At 42.3% G+C, this 16080-nt stretch overlaps 1 protein-coding gene across 6 annotated transcripts in view; it reads right to left on the bottom strand.

Annotated features, from left to right (window-relative positions):
• RGS6 (regulator of G protein signaling 6) overlaps positions 1 to 16080 on the bottom strand; it is a 304375-nt gene that overhangs the window by 62327 nt on the left and 225968 nt on the right. For all 6 annotated transcript variants that reach the window (XM_009689855.2, XM_009689852.2, XM_009689849.2 and 3 more), the window contains 7 exons: positions 15077 to 15128; positions 12347 to 12411; positions 9279 to 9355; positions 7357 to 7438; positions 6749 to 6823; positions 5496 to 5594; positions 4408 to 4469 (listed from right to left, as the gene is read on the bottom strand). In XM_009689855.2, the coding sequence (XP_009688150.1) occupies positions 4408 to 4469; positions 5496 to 5594; positions 6749 to 6823; positions 7357 to 7438; positions 9279 to 9355; positions 12347 to 12411; positions 15077 to 15128 (512 nt within the window). The remainder of the gene's footprint in view (positions 1 to 4407; positions 4470 to 5495; positions 5595 to 6748; positions 6824 to 7356; positions 7439 to 9278; positions 9356 to 12346; positions 12412 to 15076; positions 15129 to 16080) is intronic.

Below are 16080 nucleotides of genomic sequence, written 5' to 3' on the forward strand. Positions count from 1 at the left end.
AGACTGGGGCGCTCAGCACAGAAGTGGCTGATTGCTGGCTTTCCCACTGCAGCCCTGGGTGACGTTACCTTAGAAGGCACATGGGACCTGAGTCGCTAGACTATATTCTGGTCTATGTTTTCTTGTAAAGACAGCAGCTTGTTTCCCCCACCGCTGCCTGCCTTATTTCTTCCTTATGATTTCCCTTATGCTGTCCCAAAGTGGCTTCGCACTGCACCGAAAACAGGCCAGGAGGTGCTGCTGTGGGGGTCTGGCTGGGGAAAGGAGGGTGCTGAGAAGCCGCTGCTGCTGTGCTCCAGCAGCCCGGCTGCTGCGCTGGCACTTCAATTAATCCCAGCAGTGTGGGGCCAGTCTGAGAAGTGCTCATAGTGGCACCTCCTTACTCAACAGGTTTGTTCCTGGTGTGTGTGTTCAGTGTTTTACATGTTGCTTTCAGGCCATATAGGTTTTATTTTAAGGAATAGTTCAATTTAAGTCAGATAAACTCCTTTGCTCTCATCCATCTCGCCTGTCAAGCTACTTGACTTATCAAGCCCTTCATTTCTCTTCCTGCAGTTGCCTTTGGCGGTCTTGTTTAGAGCCCTCCACGTTTGGGTGACTTTTGCTGTTGCTCTTCACCTCGAACTCCACAACAGAAGAGCCTGCAGCCCTTCAGCAATGCCGGTGCCTCAAATCATCACATAACTGCACCCTTCTTCACGAGGGGAAAATTACTCAGAGGAGAAAGGGGTAAGCATGGGCACAGGTGTCAAATCTCCATATTTGGGGATTTTCAAAACTTGCTGGACAAAGCGCTTATCTAACTTTGAAGACGGTCTTGCTTTGAGCAGGGGTTCAGACCAGGTGGAAAATGTCCCTTTCGGCTTGAATTTTTCCATGACTCTCACATGTAACCTTTTTCTTCCAGATAGCCTTCTTGTCATGTTATGCTTCTGCTTGCACTAAATAATCACAGAATCACAGAATGGCCAAGGTTGGAAGGGACCCCTGGAGATCATCTAATCCAACCCCCCTGCTCAAGCAGGGTCACCCAGAGCAGATTATTACTGAGGACTGTGTCCAGATGGCTTTTGAATATCTCCAGGGAAGGAGACTCCACAACCTCTCTGGGCAACCTCTTCCAGTGCTCAGTCACCCTCACAGTGAAGAAGTTTTGCCTTGTGTTCAGATGAAACTTCCTGTGGTTCAGGTTGTGCCCGTTGCCTCTTGTCCTAGTGCTGGACACCACTGGGAAGACTCTGGCCTCATCTTCTTGACACCCTCCCTTCAGATACTTACACACATCCATAAGATCCTCCCTGAGCCTCCTCTTCTCCAGGCTGAACACTCCCAGCTCTCTCAGCCTTCCTTCAGAGGAGAGATGCTCCAATCCCTTCATCATCTTTGTAGCCCTTTGCTGGACTCGCTCCAGGAGCTCCATGTCTCTCTTCTACTGGGGAGCCCAGAACTGGACACAGTACTCCAGATGTGGCCTCACCAGGGCTGAGTAGAGAGGGAGGATCACCTCCCTCGACCTGCTGGCAACACTCTTCCTCATGCAACCCAGGATATCACCGGCCTCTTTGGCCACAAGGGCACATTGCTGGCTCGTGGTCTATTTGTTGTCCACCAGGACTCCCAGGTCCTTCTCGGCAGAGCTGCTTTCCAGCAGGTCAACCCTCAACCTGTACTGGGGCATGGGGTTATTTCTCCCTAGGTGCAGGACCCTGCACTTGCCTTTGTTGAACTTCAGGAGGTTCCTCTCCGCCCAGCTCTCCAGCCTGTCCAGGTCCCTCTGAATGGCAGCACAGCCTTGTGGTGTGTCAGCCACTCCCCCTAGTTTAGTATCATCAGCAAACTTGCTGAGAGTGCGCTCTGTGCCTTCATCCAGGTCACTGACGAATATGTTGAGCAAGACTGGACCCAGGACTGACCCCTGGGGGACACCGCTAGCTACAGGCCTCCAGCTAGACTCTGCACCACTGACCACAACCCCCTCTGAGCTCGGCCATTCAGCCAGTTCTCCATCCGCCTCACCGTCCACTCACCCAGCCTTCACTTCCTGAGCTTACCTAGGAGGATGTGATGGGAGACAGTGTCCAAAGCCTTGCTGAAGTCCAGGTAGACAACATCCACTGCTCTCCCCATCTACCCAACCAGTTGTCCCATCACAGAAAGCTATTAGGTTGGTTAAGCATGATTTCCCTTTGGTGAATACCTGCTGACTACTCCTGATCGCCTTCTTGTCCTTCACATGCTTAGAGATGGCCTCCAGGATGAGCTGTTCCATTACCTTTCCAGGGTGATATACACACTGACAGAAAATCAGATGAGAGGGCTTCTCCCTTCAGAATAAGAGCTTTAGCTACCTACTCGTCTGTAAACTCTATGTTATTGCATCATTAGGCCAAAATCTGCAAATGTAGCTAATGACTTTGACTACCTGGCCTGAGACACCGTAAAGGAGCTGATGTTTCAGAATATGCTGCTTACAACCTCCTAGAAATCAAATCCACAGAAGGCATCATGACTGCAGATTCAACAACAGAGGCTCCCTCAACCTAGCGTTAGGGAGGAATTTTGCAGATAAACTTTTTTCTGTTGGAACAGGAGAGCTAAAAAAATTGTACTAAAGGACGGGTTCTGATAAATATCCCAATTACATCTTTTCAATTTCAAATTCGTCAGTTAGCCTCTGTACATTTTCAACATTACAAATTTCTGTTTGTTGCTTTAAAAATTTCTTCCTCTCACATCTCAGTGAATTTACAATAAAATATATCTATATTAAAGAAAGTTAACATCAGAATTAACTATTTCAAAACAAGTTAAAAGTTTTTGATTGCCCTGATCTAATTTACTTTTCTCCAGATTACCAGTTTGCATAAGTTTTGATAGCTACTTTTTTCCTCCAATTTGGGATCAATTAAAAAAAAAAAAAGCCAAAGTCCTTCCAGACCAGGAAAATTGTTTCTTATCTAGTTCTACCCAAAACTAATTAATAGATTAGTGTTTTCAAACTTGGGCATTGATGATACTTATTTACACTATCAGTAGCCTCTTTATAAACTTGAACAACGGGGTGCCATATAGACAGGAATGAATGTCCACAGTGAATGATTTATACTGAGTCCATCTTACGGAATAAATACAACCTTAGTAAAAATTCAAGAGAGGCAGATCTGCTTACCTATAAATTACCAGCCTGAAAATTATTACTGCCTCAGGCTATTAAACTCATTGTAAAATTCACTGCAAATTCAGTACAAAATAACACTTTTCTGTAAAGCACAACTTTTTCTTCTTAATAAAAAAGGACAGAACCAGAAAGCTCAAAACATAAATATGGATATGCTAATTTCATAGTACAAAATAGCATATGCAGGGTTTCATGAATACTCTGAATGTTTTCTTTTTAATTAGATAAATTTTCACTTTATGAGCTGATAGGAACTTACTTTTGAGCTCTTGTCATTCAGTTTGCCTAGTTTAGTATACACATGCTAATTAGCGGAGGAGGCACTGCAAAGCACAACTTTTCATAGAGCAATATTTAATTTAAAATATTTAAATAAAAATTCCTTCACTATTTCTCTACAAGGCACCAACCTTATAATGCACATCATGTTCAACAGAGCTTTGCTCTAAAAGGTGATGTTACAGAACAGTGTGCTGATCCCGACTTTTGTCTGAGTGATTTCATTGCAAATGTGCATAATTTAGAACGATGAGTAAAGGAGCTGTCATTCACAAGAAGTTAAATTTGAGCTTGTTCTTTTCTTGTTCATACTTCCCTACCAGGAATAAACATTCTGCAAGTCAAATTGTGCCTCGATTTGCCTCCATGAGACATTCGTCTCTTAAAACACTGCTTTGCGTAGCACAGATAGAAACCTAGTACTTCCCACAGTGTTTTATGTGCGTAAGTGGGAGCAGAAACTTGCCCTTAAACCCAAATACGAACATGGACATGAACAACACATGCAACAAGCAGCAAACACAGCTCCCTCCCCAGAGCTGTGCCAGACTAACAGGAGAGATGAGCGCTCAAGAGTTCACCCACAAAAGTAAAATGGTTATTTTAAAACTGAAACGTGAATTACTTTTGTGTAAATAAACTCCAGGCTTGTGAAGGAGCGGGAAATACAACCCGTGAAAGGGCTCCTTCTTTTGTGAATCACATTTCTTCTGCCTTTACAACACAGTGATATCCCCGTCTGTCACCTACTTTTTCTCAGTGGCAGAAGAGCGAGTGCAGAGGTGTCAGTGGCGAGCAGACAGGCAGCACGGTCAGTCAAGGAGGGAGAAGGATTTGCTGAACAGAAACAAAGGCACCAGCCTTTGTGCGCTGCTGTGCGCTCTCTGTTTCTGGAAACACCATATTTGAGAGGAGAAAACATGGGAAACCATGCAGATGGAGACACTCACCTTTCTGCTACCTTGGACATCTTTAAACAATGCCTGTCTATCTGCACATTCAGAAAATTTATCTGAGGAGAGAGATGACAAGGACATTAGCAATCCAGGAGCTCTTGAGCATGCATTGATCATATCCCAACACACCATTGATTTCTCATTCCAAACAGCTTGCCAGTAACTCAGAAGGAAATGGGACCCTTCCCTAGGTATTAGAAGAAGCTTATTAATTGCTTCCAACAGGAGTTCCGATTTCATTTGGCAAAGCCCTGGAGGAAGCTTCAGAAGAGATAATTAAAAGCAGGAAAGGAAACACGCACGTATTGGGGGCTGAGGTTCCTAGACTCAGGGCCCAATGTGATCTCTTCCTCTTCGCTCCACACTCCCCGCTTCCATTTTTGTTTCTAACTGACTGCCATCACAACACGAAATAATGGTTTTATAGCACATTTATACCACACTGTGAACTAGTTCTTAACAGTACTCTGCAGCCTATGTCGCCTATGATGGAAAAAGCTCAAGAAATTTAGTGTTCAAATTTAGTTCAGAAGTTCACCCTAAAACTGGCTGCCTAAGAACAGGTGTAAAAGCTGTCTTTACTTAAATGCTAACCTAGTGATTCCTTCCTGCACTTCACTGGGCTGCTTGTTGCAGAAAACATAATTGGGAGCCACAGCCCCCTGTGCTGCAGCAAGGATGCGAGTTAGTAGTCATTCCTTGAAAGTACTGTGCAAATAATTTTCTCCCAGTTCCCTGAAAGCTCATGCCCCAGCGTGCTGCCCACTTCCCTGGCCTTTGTCACTGCCTACTTTTGAGACATCCTGCAAATTAATCTATCGGCCCACAGGCAGAGTAATACTAGATGCAATGGTCAATATTACCCATAACTCATATCACTGTGTAACTGCACAACTCAATATTTATCTTTAAATGCTGACTACTTTACAAAAAGTATGCAAGGATCAAGCACAGCTAAGGCATACAATTGGTTTCACTGATACCTCAATAACTTTATATGCTTTTTTTTTCAGGCAACAGTAGTCTGAATTTTTCAGATGGACTTAGTTCTCAGAAAAGATGCTGTATAGGTGTCTACTTACTTGTTTTCGGAAATCCTCTTTTGTAGTTTTGCGTACAGGTTGGGAGGGCACGTGTACAGGGCTTTGGGGTTGAGACTCCTCAGTAACCCCATATACTGACTGTAACGAACCAATACACAAACAGAAGGGATTACTACACTTTTCTGTTATGCAGAAAAGCGCAATACATAAAACAGTAAGGTAACAAGTCAGCAATTCCCTACTGTTTCTTTCCAAGCATGTGAATAATTATTTAGCCTGGGGCAAAATTTACAAATCAGATTGCATTTGCAAACGCCTGCACTTGGAAAGTCTGCAGACACATTAACTGAAACCTGGGGGTTTCAAGCATGACCTTGTTTCCAATAAAACTCTCATAACTGAAACATTCCCATTAGATATGAGGTGACTACTCTGTGCTGCTGCAACCTACAGGCTTGTTTCACAGTATGTAAAAAAGGGGTTTGTTTTGAACGTTACAATGCAGCTGACAATTTTCAGGAGCTTTGAGCGCTGTGGCTGTCGATGTTTGCAGGATGAGCACCAGGAAAGGTCACTGTGGTGAACCAAGTAGAGAGAGAAAGAAAAGATGGGAATTTTCTTCCACTGAGTTAAATTTCTTGTCATAAAACTACACATTAAGGAACAAGCTTAAACAGGTGCCAGTGCATCAAGTTCACATGAACCTCTCTGAATGAAAATCTGCAAATTGAGTTGTAGTCATTTATTTTCCGGACACAAACCTGCACTGAAAGTAGTATCAATTATCTTTGCCTTTAGTGCATTTGCTTTTTATTTAACATTTGTAAGGGACACGTGTATGGCTCTGCTGCAATTAACTGTCAATGAAAATTAGGAGTCTGGTGTCACCTCCAAAACCGACATATACCCATAGGAGCTAAATCTTGCTGGAAGTCAAAGGCGCTCAAGTTGCTCGTGAGCCAGCCTTTGAAATGATTAAGTCAGGTAAATAGCTCTGAAAAATGTATCCCCGTATAATTTCTGAAAATGGGACGTAGCTACTTTTGCCAATTGATTTTAATTTTAGGAGTGCTGAGCCAGCAGATGTCTGGAGCACTGAGCTCCCTAACGCTGTTCTCCGGTCTACCAGTGACTCAATCTGGTCCCTCTCTGCCTGGGAAATGGGCATAGTAAATCTACTGATTAAAACAAAGCTGAACTGATATTTGAAAAACCTTTTTTTGATCCATATAGGGAAAGTCTAATATACTGCAGGTGTCAAGTGTGATTCCAAAACCAAAACAAAACCAGACCTTTTTGACCTTCTGTGGGTTTTTCATACGACGACACTTTCTAATGTCCATTTCTGTGGTGTTCACACAGCCTGGCTGAAAAGAGACAGTAATACTATTAATCTTTTCTGTTTACAATCTACATGCTACCTTATCTTTCTAAAATATATGACTAGAACTTCTTCAAAATTCCTTCCTTAAGTAAGTTTGTGTCCCACAAATTATGCTTACTAAACAAGAGAACGCATGTAGCTAAAGTTGTTGGCATCTCAGCATCACATCTATTTACTTATAACTTTGGCACCAAAAGGAAACATCTCAGCTAAGAAGAGAGTCTTTTTTAAAAAAGTCTGGGCCAAACTAGTTGAACTGTTTTTCTTTAAACATACAACAAAAAATTGCTCAAGTTTCACATTTATCCTACGTTTCCAAGTCAGTAGTTTCATGCATGCACAAACCTAGATTGTCTAGAAGGACAACCTTGTAGAAACTTGACTTTTTAGAAGAACAAGGGAAATGCACATGGTAACTTTAAAAGTAATGTCCTTGCGCAGCTCATGGCACAGTGTTTATTAGTGTTAAAACCTTGTTAGAACCTGGACAGCCTCATCTTTTTAAAATAACTTTACCACAGGCCTGTGCACATCCCAGAATGCTCTTTCCTGGCTGTCCAAAATTTTTCGTTCTGTTTTATCCTTTTTCCTGTCGATTCTGAAAACAGAAGCATAAACATATGAGTCAGCATACAACTAATGCTTTCATCTTTGCTGCAGCTCCTCACTGGGGTTTTCAACCCCATGACAAAAACGTTCAGCATATTAACCTATTTTTCAAACAGGGGTGTCACACTCCTGTTTGCAAGGACATGTGTCATGAACCAAATATCACTGATGTTTACCCCAGAATGTGTCAAAAGAGACTTTCCTATTACCATGGAAAATTTATTTCAACATCTGTTTTTTTAATCTAGTGAGGAAAACAACCTTTCTCGATACTCTGTTGCCAGACCTTGATTTGACAGAATGGTGAAGGTCATGTTCGGCTTTGGCTATGTCAGGGGACCCACCAAGGATGTGTTTGCTTCAAGTTAAGCTCACGGCCTGCAGTGGCTGGAGGTCCAAGTTGGGTGGCTCCTGACTCCCCCTGTGCACCCCAGCAGTGCTAGCAGTGTGACTGCAAATTCCTCATGGACGGCTGCCTGAGGAATTACCAGCCGCAACAGCAAGGGCGGCATTTGTGGCCACCCTCCTTAAGAGTTTCAAGGACAGGGTCTGGCTATACGGTGTCAGCATGAAGCTAGCAGAGCACGGCAGCAGTGTGAGCGCTGCCCGGTGGAGCAAGACTCGAGCTCGCTGCCCTGGCCATATGCAAGCCAGCACTCATCCGAAAAACACCTGGTTGCCTTGGCACAGCTGTAACTCAATAAATTCAGGCTTGATACAGCAGTACATCTGGAGGTTGTTCAAAGCAACTGTACCCCTATCTCTCAGCAGCATCCAGTAATTCACGTCTGGCGCCTCATTGGTGTGCTCAGCTCAACACATCAGCACAGCAAAAGCACCATCAGCTTGCAAGATATGCTTACGGAGAGACCGGATGAGGCAAGGAGGAGGAGGAACCACCTTTGCCTCCAGAGCAGGCTTGGAAAGCTGACAGTCTCTTTGAATTTTTTAGCATTTGATGCTAAAAGTGTAAATTCTTTCTAATGATACAGAGTGCCCATACTGATATTCTTATGCTCCAACTTTACCAACTTTCAATTTTTATAGGTGACAATTAGCTCTGTGAAACGGATATGTAGGCTTTTAAGTACACTAGTCTACAAACCGTTGACCATACCTGTTTTGCAGTAATAACGATGACAACATGCTCAGTGCACTAAGAAGGGGCTTCAAATTGTTGTAACAGAGAAAGAAGTGAAAAACTGTAGATTTCAATTGCAAGTAGAAGATGGGAAAAAACCAAATATTAAGTTTGGGTATGTTTCATGTAAACGGTACCCAGTTCTCCACACTAATTTAGTAGCACAAGCAGGACTGTAGAGAGTTCAGGTACAACAAAGTTGACCGGGGATTGGTATAAATGAGAAAAACAAACAGAGTCTGCTGTAAAAGCCACCTTTCTAGGTACTCCGAAATGACAGCATTTTTAATCTTCAAAACATTTTACAAACATAGAGTAAAACACATAGAGGACAAAATTTTTTCTTTCCATCTGTATAAAACAAAAATGTTATGCAAAAGTAGAAGCAGAATGGGCAAGTGAATTGCCCAAGCTCACATGATGAATCAATATCATCTTAAGAAATCTAGCTCAGGAGTTCCTGACTCACAGGGTTATGTACAGCTAATTAAACCCATCTTTCAGTCTCTGCCACAAATCTTGAGAATTAGCTCTCTGTTGTTTCTAGCCAGCCACTGACTAAAATTTACCAGTACTTTCTGAGTTTAGTTGCAGTAAAGACCTGGATGGAGAAATTTTATCTTCACAGAATCCCTTTCCCTGCACAGCTCTAAATATTGGCACAGTTCAGCGCTCTAGGATTACTTACTTCACTTGGGCCTCAGCTTGCATGAAGATAAATTCCCACTTTCTCGCAAATGCCCTCTGAAGTCTTGCTAAGTTTTCCTGACAAGAGATGAAAATAGTGAGAACAATTACTCCTGGTAATTACAATAAGAGCTTAGGAACAGTTATCATGTTGGGTGTCTATTCTATTCCCCTCCCTTTTTTTTAGCTTAGAAAACTCAAGACACGAAGTTAGCGTTGGTTTCGATGAATTCCCCTGTCGGCAAAGCAAGGTTGTGACGTCCTCTCAGGCCTCCCCATAGCTGCAGCGAAGAGGACCCTGTCAGGGAGAAGTAATGGAGTGCGATGAAGACAGCCAGAGCTCTAGTAATAAAACAATGATGGACTTGTTCCCCAAAGATAATACTGAGCAGCTTTGTGAAATTGATGACTTTCATTTCTGTTAGCAGATGGCTGCCGCCTGCGTGTTTCCTTCTCTTCCCCCCACTTTCCCTTCCTCCCTGCTGCCCAGCTCTCTCCTCTCCAGGCTTTCGCTAAGGTGCAAGGCCTGAACATCCCTTGCTGTGTGCAGGGCTGGTCACTGCTGAGAGCGTCGAGCAGCTGCACAGCATGGACATCTGGGAATTACCAGGATGATTCATAAAAGGAAATAGCTTATTTGTCTGAACAACGAAAATAACTACCTGCAATGACTAGATCCAGATGCAGCCTTGCTCTAAACCTGAGGTAAGAGCTCTTGTCCAGATTCATTACAGAGAGAGTTGCGATCTGAATGTTTGGAGGTGGACTGACTTCAGCATAGTTCAAGGTTGAACTCGAGGCATGGCCCGAATTTCAGGCTCAGGCTCCTCAGACTTAACTCCTAGTTGGCACCCCGAAGTCTCGTACGCACGCGCGCTCTGATAAGGAGGCATACGAAACTAGTACCTTGATTCTCTTATCCATTATAGCTGGCTTAAGTGTTGCAAATTTTCTTAAGGGATAAGACGTTATTAGTTCTACTGCCATTCCTTTTATGCTTATTTCCTTTATTTCAAGACAGTGTTTAAGCACATGCGTCTCAAGACCGGACGTAATCTTTATATTATTTACTGTGACCTCTTGTATAACACAAGACGTAAAGCTTGAGCCTGTTACCACTAAGTCCACATGGGAGTTTCAGTCCATTTACATGGAAAAAAACAGTTAAGCAAATGATTTATAGCTCTCCTGAACAGTGATGATTTCCTTAACTGTGGCCACAGGGAAGAACTACTTGCAATATCTGCAAAAGCAATTTTCTGTACGTTTGATTTTTTTTGTTTTAAGCTACGTTCACATATGCCCTCTGGAGTACACATGCTGAGGCCAATGAAACAGCACCACTTGAAGCAGTATTGGAATCAGGCTTATGTTTGACCAATAAGAAACAAAATTAAATGCAATCGCTCGAGCTCAATCATATAATCAAGACTACTGTTTTATCAGGAGAAATCTAGAAGGTCTATGAATGACACAAGCAGAATCTAACATGATAAGATGTGCCCTGTGCTGTTTTTTTACAGATCCTCTCGGGAAAGTCTAGGTCAGCGCTCATACCTATGGAGAAGCATCCCCATGCTACGTCTGCAAAAATGTGCAGTAAACATATGGGACTCCTGCCCACTCCTGTAAGCCTGTTTCTCTTACTCGTGCTCAGCTTACATCTCCATTGCTGTGCCCCCTTCAGCTCTCATTATGAGTAGGAAGAGTCGGTGCCATTCTTATCTGATTGTCTCTAATTAAGAGAGCAAAATTTGAATGCAGTCATCTCTAGCTGTGCAATGCAATCTTCACAAGAAAAATGAGAGACTGCCAAGATCTAATTATTGCCATCACTGGAGCATTGCTACTCTCAGTAGACAACGATGTGCAAAAGTACTTAGCCATAGCCTCATTGCATGCGTGTGGGTGTTTGTGCGCTGCTGAACAGCCTTTTGTTGCTTTCTGATAGATCTTTAGAGTACTTGCAGTTAATTGGTTTGCCGTGAGCAATTTTAATTGTTTTAATAATGAAATAAAAAAATATGCAGAAGGAACTACTCGGCAAAGCAACGTATAAGTGCATGTGGGTTTTTGTACTCCTTAGTTTATGCCCATACCTCAGGATTGGAAGTCTTGGGAACCATGCATACTTTTCACGGATGGACTAGACTAGTAGCAATTTTTGCATGCCCTTCACTGAAAGCACCAAAAGATGTATTAATGTCCATATGCCCCAAAGCCCCAAAATGTAGAAGGTAAGAAAAAAGGGGAAAAGTTCATTCTTGAAAAAACCCATAAAACATATGCAATATAAATGTTTCATCCTAATAAACATGAACACACAAGGCCACTACAACCAGCTTCCTAAACTAACACTCCACTGAAAAACTCTGTATTTGAAATTTGGCTGTTGTACTAGTAACCTAGAGCTAGTAAACAAGGCATAGACAATATGAAAGAAATAGAAGTCCAGCTGGCCAGTCTGTTACGCTGCCGGCATTTAAAGAAACTCGCACCAACGCTCCCTCCTCTCCTACCGCCAGCTTCCCATCCCTCTCTGCCTGAACTCTGTGCAGCTTAAGCTGAGGCTGGGGATAATTTTAAGTGCAATAGCTTCATAACAGAAAAAACTCCATGAATAAGCCTAACAAATAATATTTACATGGCAGATTGAAAGCGCAGTCCCATTTTAACTTCTGAAAACTTTCCTTCTAAGGTCTGTAGCGATATGTCATGGGTCATGCGCGATTTAATTGCCCAATAATGCACAGAAAATCCATCATTTCAGTGTGTTAGTATCGACTCTAAACCAGGAACTGTTAACTGGAAACAGGAAACTGGTGTAAAGTTCTGTGTAATTTGCCCATCTCTGTGGGCTACCTGGCAGATACTTTGAGACATTGCAAAGTCTCTGCCAGGGATATTCCCCCATCGCGTACCTGATTCTTTCTCCAGATCAACTCTCACACAATTCTCACGACTAAAGAAGAAACAGTAAAAGCTGACCCCAAAACACAAGGCGGCAGCATCCCGTCAGTGAACAAAGCATTCTTGCCCCCCTCGAAACTCGAGCAGCAGTGTACCTACGGCTTCATAATCCGCCAGCTCCAGCCTAGCTTTGTTCTGCATCGTCCGTTTGCAAAGATAGATGGCTAAGGGGAGAAACAAAAAGGAAAACAATTACAGAACAGATTATTAGTACAAGAGCTTAAGAAAAAAGGGGTGCATGCACTGTTCATCCTCATCAGAAAGCAACACGAGCCAAGGAATGAGAGGGCTGAATGCCCAGCTAGAATTCTCAGAGGCCTTAAACATCTGGGAGACCTCATGTGAAAGTGCTGAGTAGCTGTGAGGACCTAACAAGAAGTCTGAGAAACACACAGTTGCGTCTGGGGTTGGTAGAAGATTTAGCATTAGCAATCTGTTCCCCTCAGCACTTTGGGAATACGCCTGCTGACGTGAGCAGCTCTCTGTATCTCTGTACTTCTTCTCTCCTTTTATTAAAAAATAATTTCAGGATATTGAAATGAAAGCAGAAATAGAGGCCAGATCTTAAAGGTATCATACATATGAGCATTCCTTCATACGCTCCATTCACTTATTCCGTACATTTTATATGCCTTTAAAAATCCCTCGCATGTATCACCATAGCTAGATATTGGAGAAACCTGAGGTGCTTTTGGATTCTGAGGGTCCAGCTGAGGCCAGTGCAGGACTACACATCAGGCAGCGTTCTGGGAAAGCCTCCGCTGAACTGCTAGCTCACCCCTTTTCTGTTTTGTGCTGAAACACAGGGATCCCCAGCACACCCTGGGTATAGATTCAGACCTGAATTACGCAGTAGAGATCCAGTGCTCTCATTTTGGCATGCATCTGGGTGTGAATTTAAAAAAAATCCTTGTCTTTTGCCCTCTCTCTTGTACTGCATGGCCAGGTACAATTTCTCCAACCAAGGGAGAAGGCAGAGTATCATCTACAGGAAACTTCTATAACAAATCTTTTTCAGAAAATTTCAGGTTTTCTTTACACACCCTGCAGTTTCAGTTGGTGCTAAATGCAATGTGTTGACCCTTTCATGAATGCTTTTCATCGGAAACCTAGCTTTCTATTTAAAATACATGAAAAGAACAGTGTTGCATAAAACATTCATATAATGAGGCAACATTACGCACGGTGACCAGACTTGATCAGTTCTTGTATTTCTGTTCCTTTGTATTTATACTTCTCAAGAGCAGTTTCATCTGTAAGCCATTTACAACACCAAATTAAGTGACAGTAATCTCACAGTATTTCTTCACGCTAGGCAGTGACCTGTCATTAGCAAGTCAGTTCCTGTCCTGTAAATGGATCCATGCAAATAAAAAAAGTATGAAGAGCTGCTGGGATTTCAGTTCTATTTGGGTCTACTGCCAGTTTGGGACTAATTCCTGGGAAGAGCCCATCTGCACAGACCCAGCTGATACACAAACACTGATTATAAACATATGTTAGGGATTTCTAGGATAGGTGAAAATCTGTCACCACATGGCTCAGAGCGAATGCAGCCGCAGCTCTTCCAGCTGTGGGTCAGCTCGTGTAGGACTTTATTTTGAGGTGTGCTGTTCCACTCAATGCCTCTGCAGCACAACCACCTAACTGTGAAACCCAGTTATTTGTCAAACACTACAGGAAACAACAGAATTTCCATCATCGGATTGTTATTTTGATATTTCCAGGAAATACTTTTGGTATAGTTCAGACTGTACGGTTATATTTATATGGGGGCTGTTCGTAAAATCTCTGGAAATTATTTTCCATATAAGAAACATTTCCATATTTTCTCCTAAGCAGTTCCTTGTTGGGATGAACATGTAAGACTGCACTAGCTTCCACAGCAGACGAGCACTGAGAATGAACTAATCACATGAGAGACACCATTGCGGGCAACTTCTCCAATCCAGGAAATACTTTCAAGAATCCATAATGACGAGTAATCATTAACGTCTGGGAAAGAAAAAGAATGATTGCTTGGGGAAGCGTTACAAACTGATCTGAGACTGTGAGATATTTTAAAGAATCGCTTCCAAAAGTTCCTATTTTATGAGCAGACACATCCTCTTCCAATGCCACATCAGGACGAAACAATCGATTTTACCATTTAACTAAGAAAGAAGGGTCGTTCTGGAAGAAACAGCAATACTGCACAGAGACAGCTAAAGATAACAACATTGACATATTTTCTTTATGTATTATCATTGTCTGCAGCCACAGATGTTTAATACAGTGTGTTGCAGTTTATTAGCTCATAAACTATGCTCAGTCTTCTCTTTTTGCCAATTATCAGCTGGTAATCTTAAAAAAATGGGAAAAATGTTTGATGTCATATATCAGAGAAGCTTAACTGTGGGCTGTCATCAGTTAGATACTGGTTTATTGACCAGCCTGATGAGTGCCCAGATAAGATAACTTTTTATTGATGAATATATCAAATTCAGCTACAGATCAGAGTGTGTTCCCCCACAGAAGCAATATTGATATTATTTAAAATTCCCAAGGAGCAACATTCTGCTTGCCATAAACCCTAATGAAATGAACAGAGCTGTTTGAAAACTGAAGTAACAGTACATAAAATCCTGGCCCTGTTGAACTGGATGGCTAAAACTCCATGGGTTTCAGTGAATCTGGGCTAGCACAAATCTGCCTCTTATGTTGCAGTCTTACAAGCAACAAGAGCTGCTGAAGGGTTTGGATGACCAATAAATAATTACTTCAAGGACAATGTTTTCCATCACACACTTTCTGCACTAATTTTCTACAATGAAATAACTATATTCTCACCATAATCTGTGTTTTCTGGTTCCCAGCAGTTTGAAGGCCAGAAGTATGGTGCCTGAAGAAACAGCACGTGTATTTCAGTAATTTAAGAAAGGAAAAGCAATTCAAATGCAGAATAACATTAGAAGGTGGAAAAAGAAGAATCACAAAGTCTGAGGCCAAGTCTCTGCCCATATATTGCTACAAATTTCATTAAAAGCGAGGATGGCTTCCCAAGAAGGTATCATTTTTAGCATTCGCCAGGTAAACAGAGATACTGAAGCACAGATTCAGGATGTGCAGTACCCTGATGATATTTTAGGCACTGTTGCCACCTCATCTGAATACAGGCCTTCTATCTTCTATCCCCAGATCCTCCTTTCCCCAGGAATTCACATGTACCCTGAATCTTTTTTTAGGAGCGTGAGAACAAGCCTTGTGGCCTTTTGTACACACTACATACCATTTGGTTTTTTGGAGCAGCTACCAGTATGGTTGGCAGCCTACAAAACAATTTACTTCTTAAATAAACCAGACGGCAGAGTTCAGAACTCAGCTGATTAGAGTCCTTTTGAAAGCAGAAGCCCTGCTAAGCTTACTGTTTTTGTTTTCTATCCAGGTCTGCATACTGAGGTTGCCACAATTAATTACAGGATATTATTACATAGTGGCTGTATTTCAGCTTTAACATGAATGAAAAATAATGTCCTTGTGATTACACAAATTGCAGAACACTGTTTTGCATTAGTGATGTAATGCCTTAAATGGGCATAGGACACCACACATTTACAGAGACCGTTCCTCGCATCAAAGTACAATGAGAAAACATGGAGGGATCAAATACTATGTGGTTCAATGTTTCTCACCGATATATATATCATGAACTTCATGAGATGATGAGCTACTGTTAAAGGAGGGATGGATGTCGAGGTAGAAAGTGGCAAGAACAGGGTAAGGGAACAGAAGAATGATTCTGTCAAGTTCCTTCTGTAGTGAACGGCTGAGGAGAATTGTTGCAGGAAGCGACA

This window comes from Struthio camelus, chromosome 5, assembly GCF_040807025.1.
Source record: "Struthio camelus isolate bStrCam1 chromosome 5, bStrCam1.hap1, whole genome shotgun sequence".
Classification (NCBI taxonomy): Eukaryota; Metazoa; Chordata; class Aves; order Struthioniformes; family Struthionidae; genus Struthio; species Struthio camelus.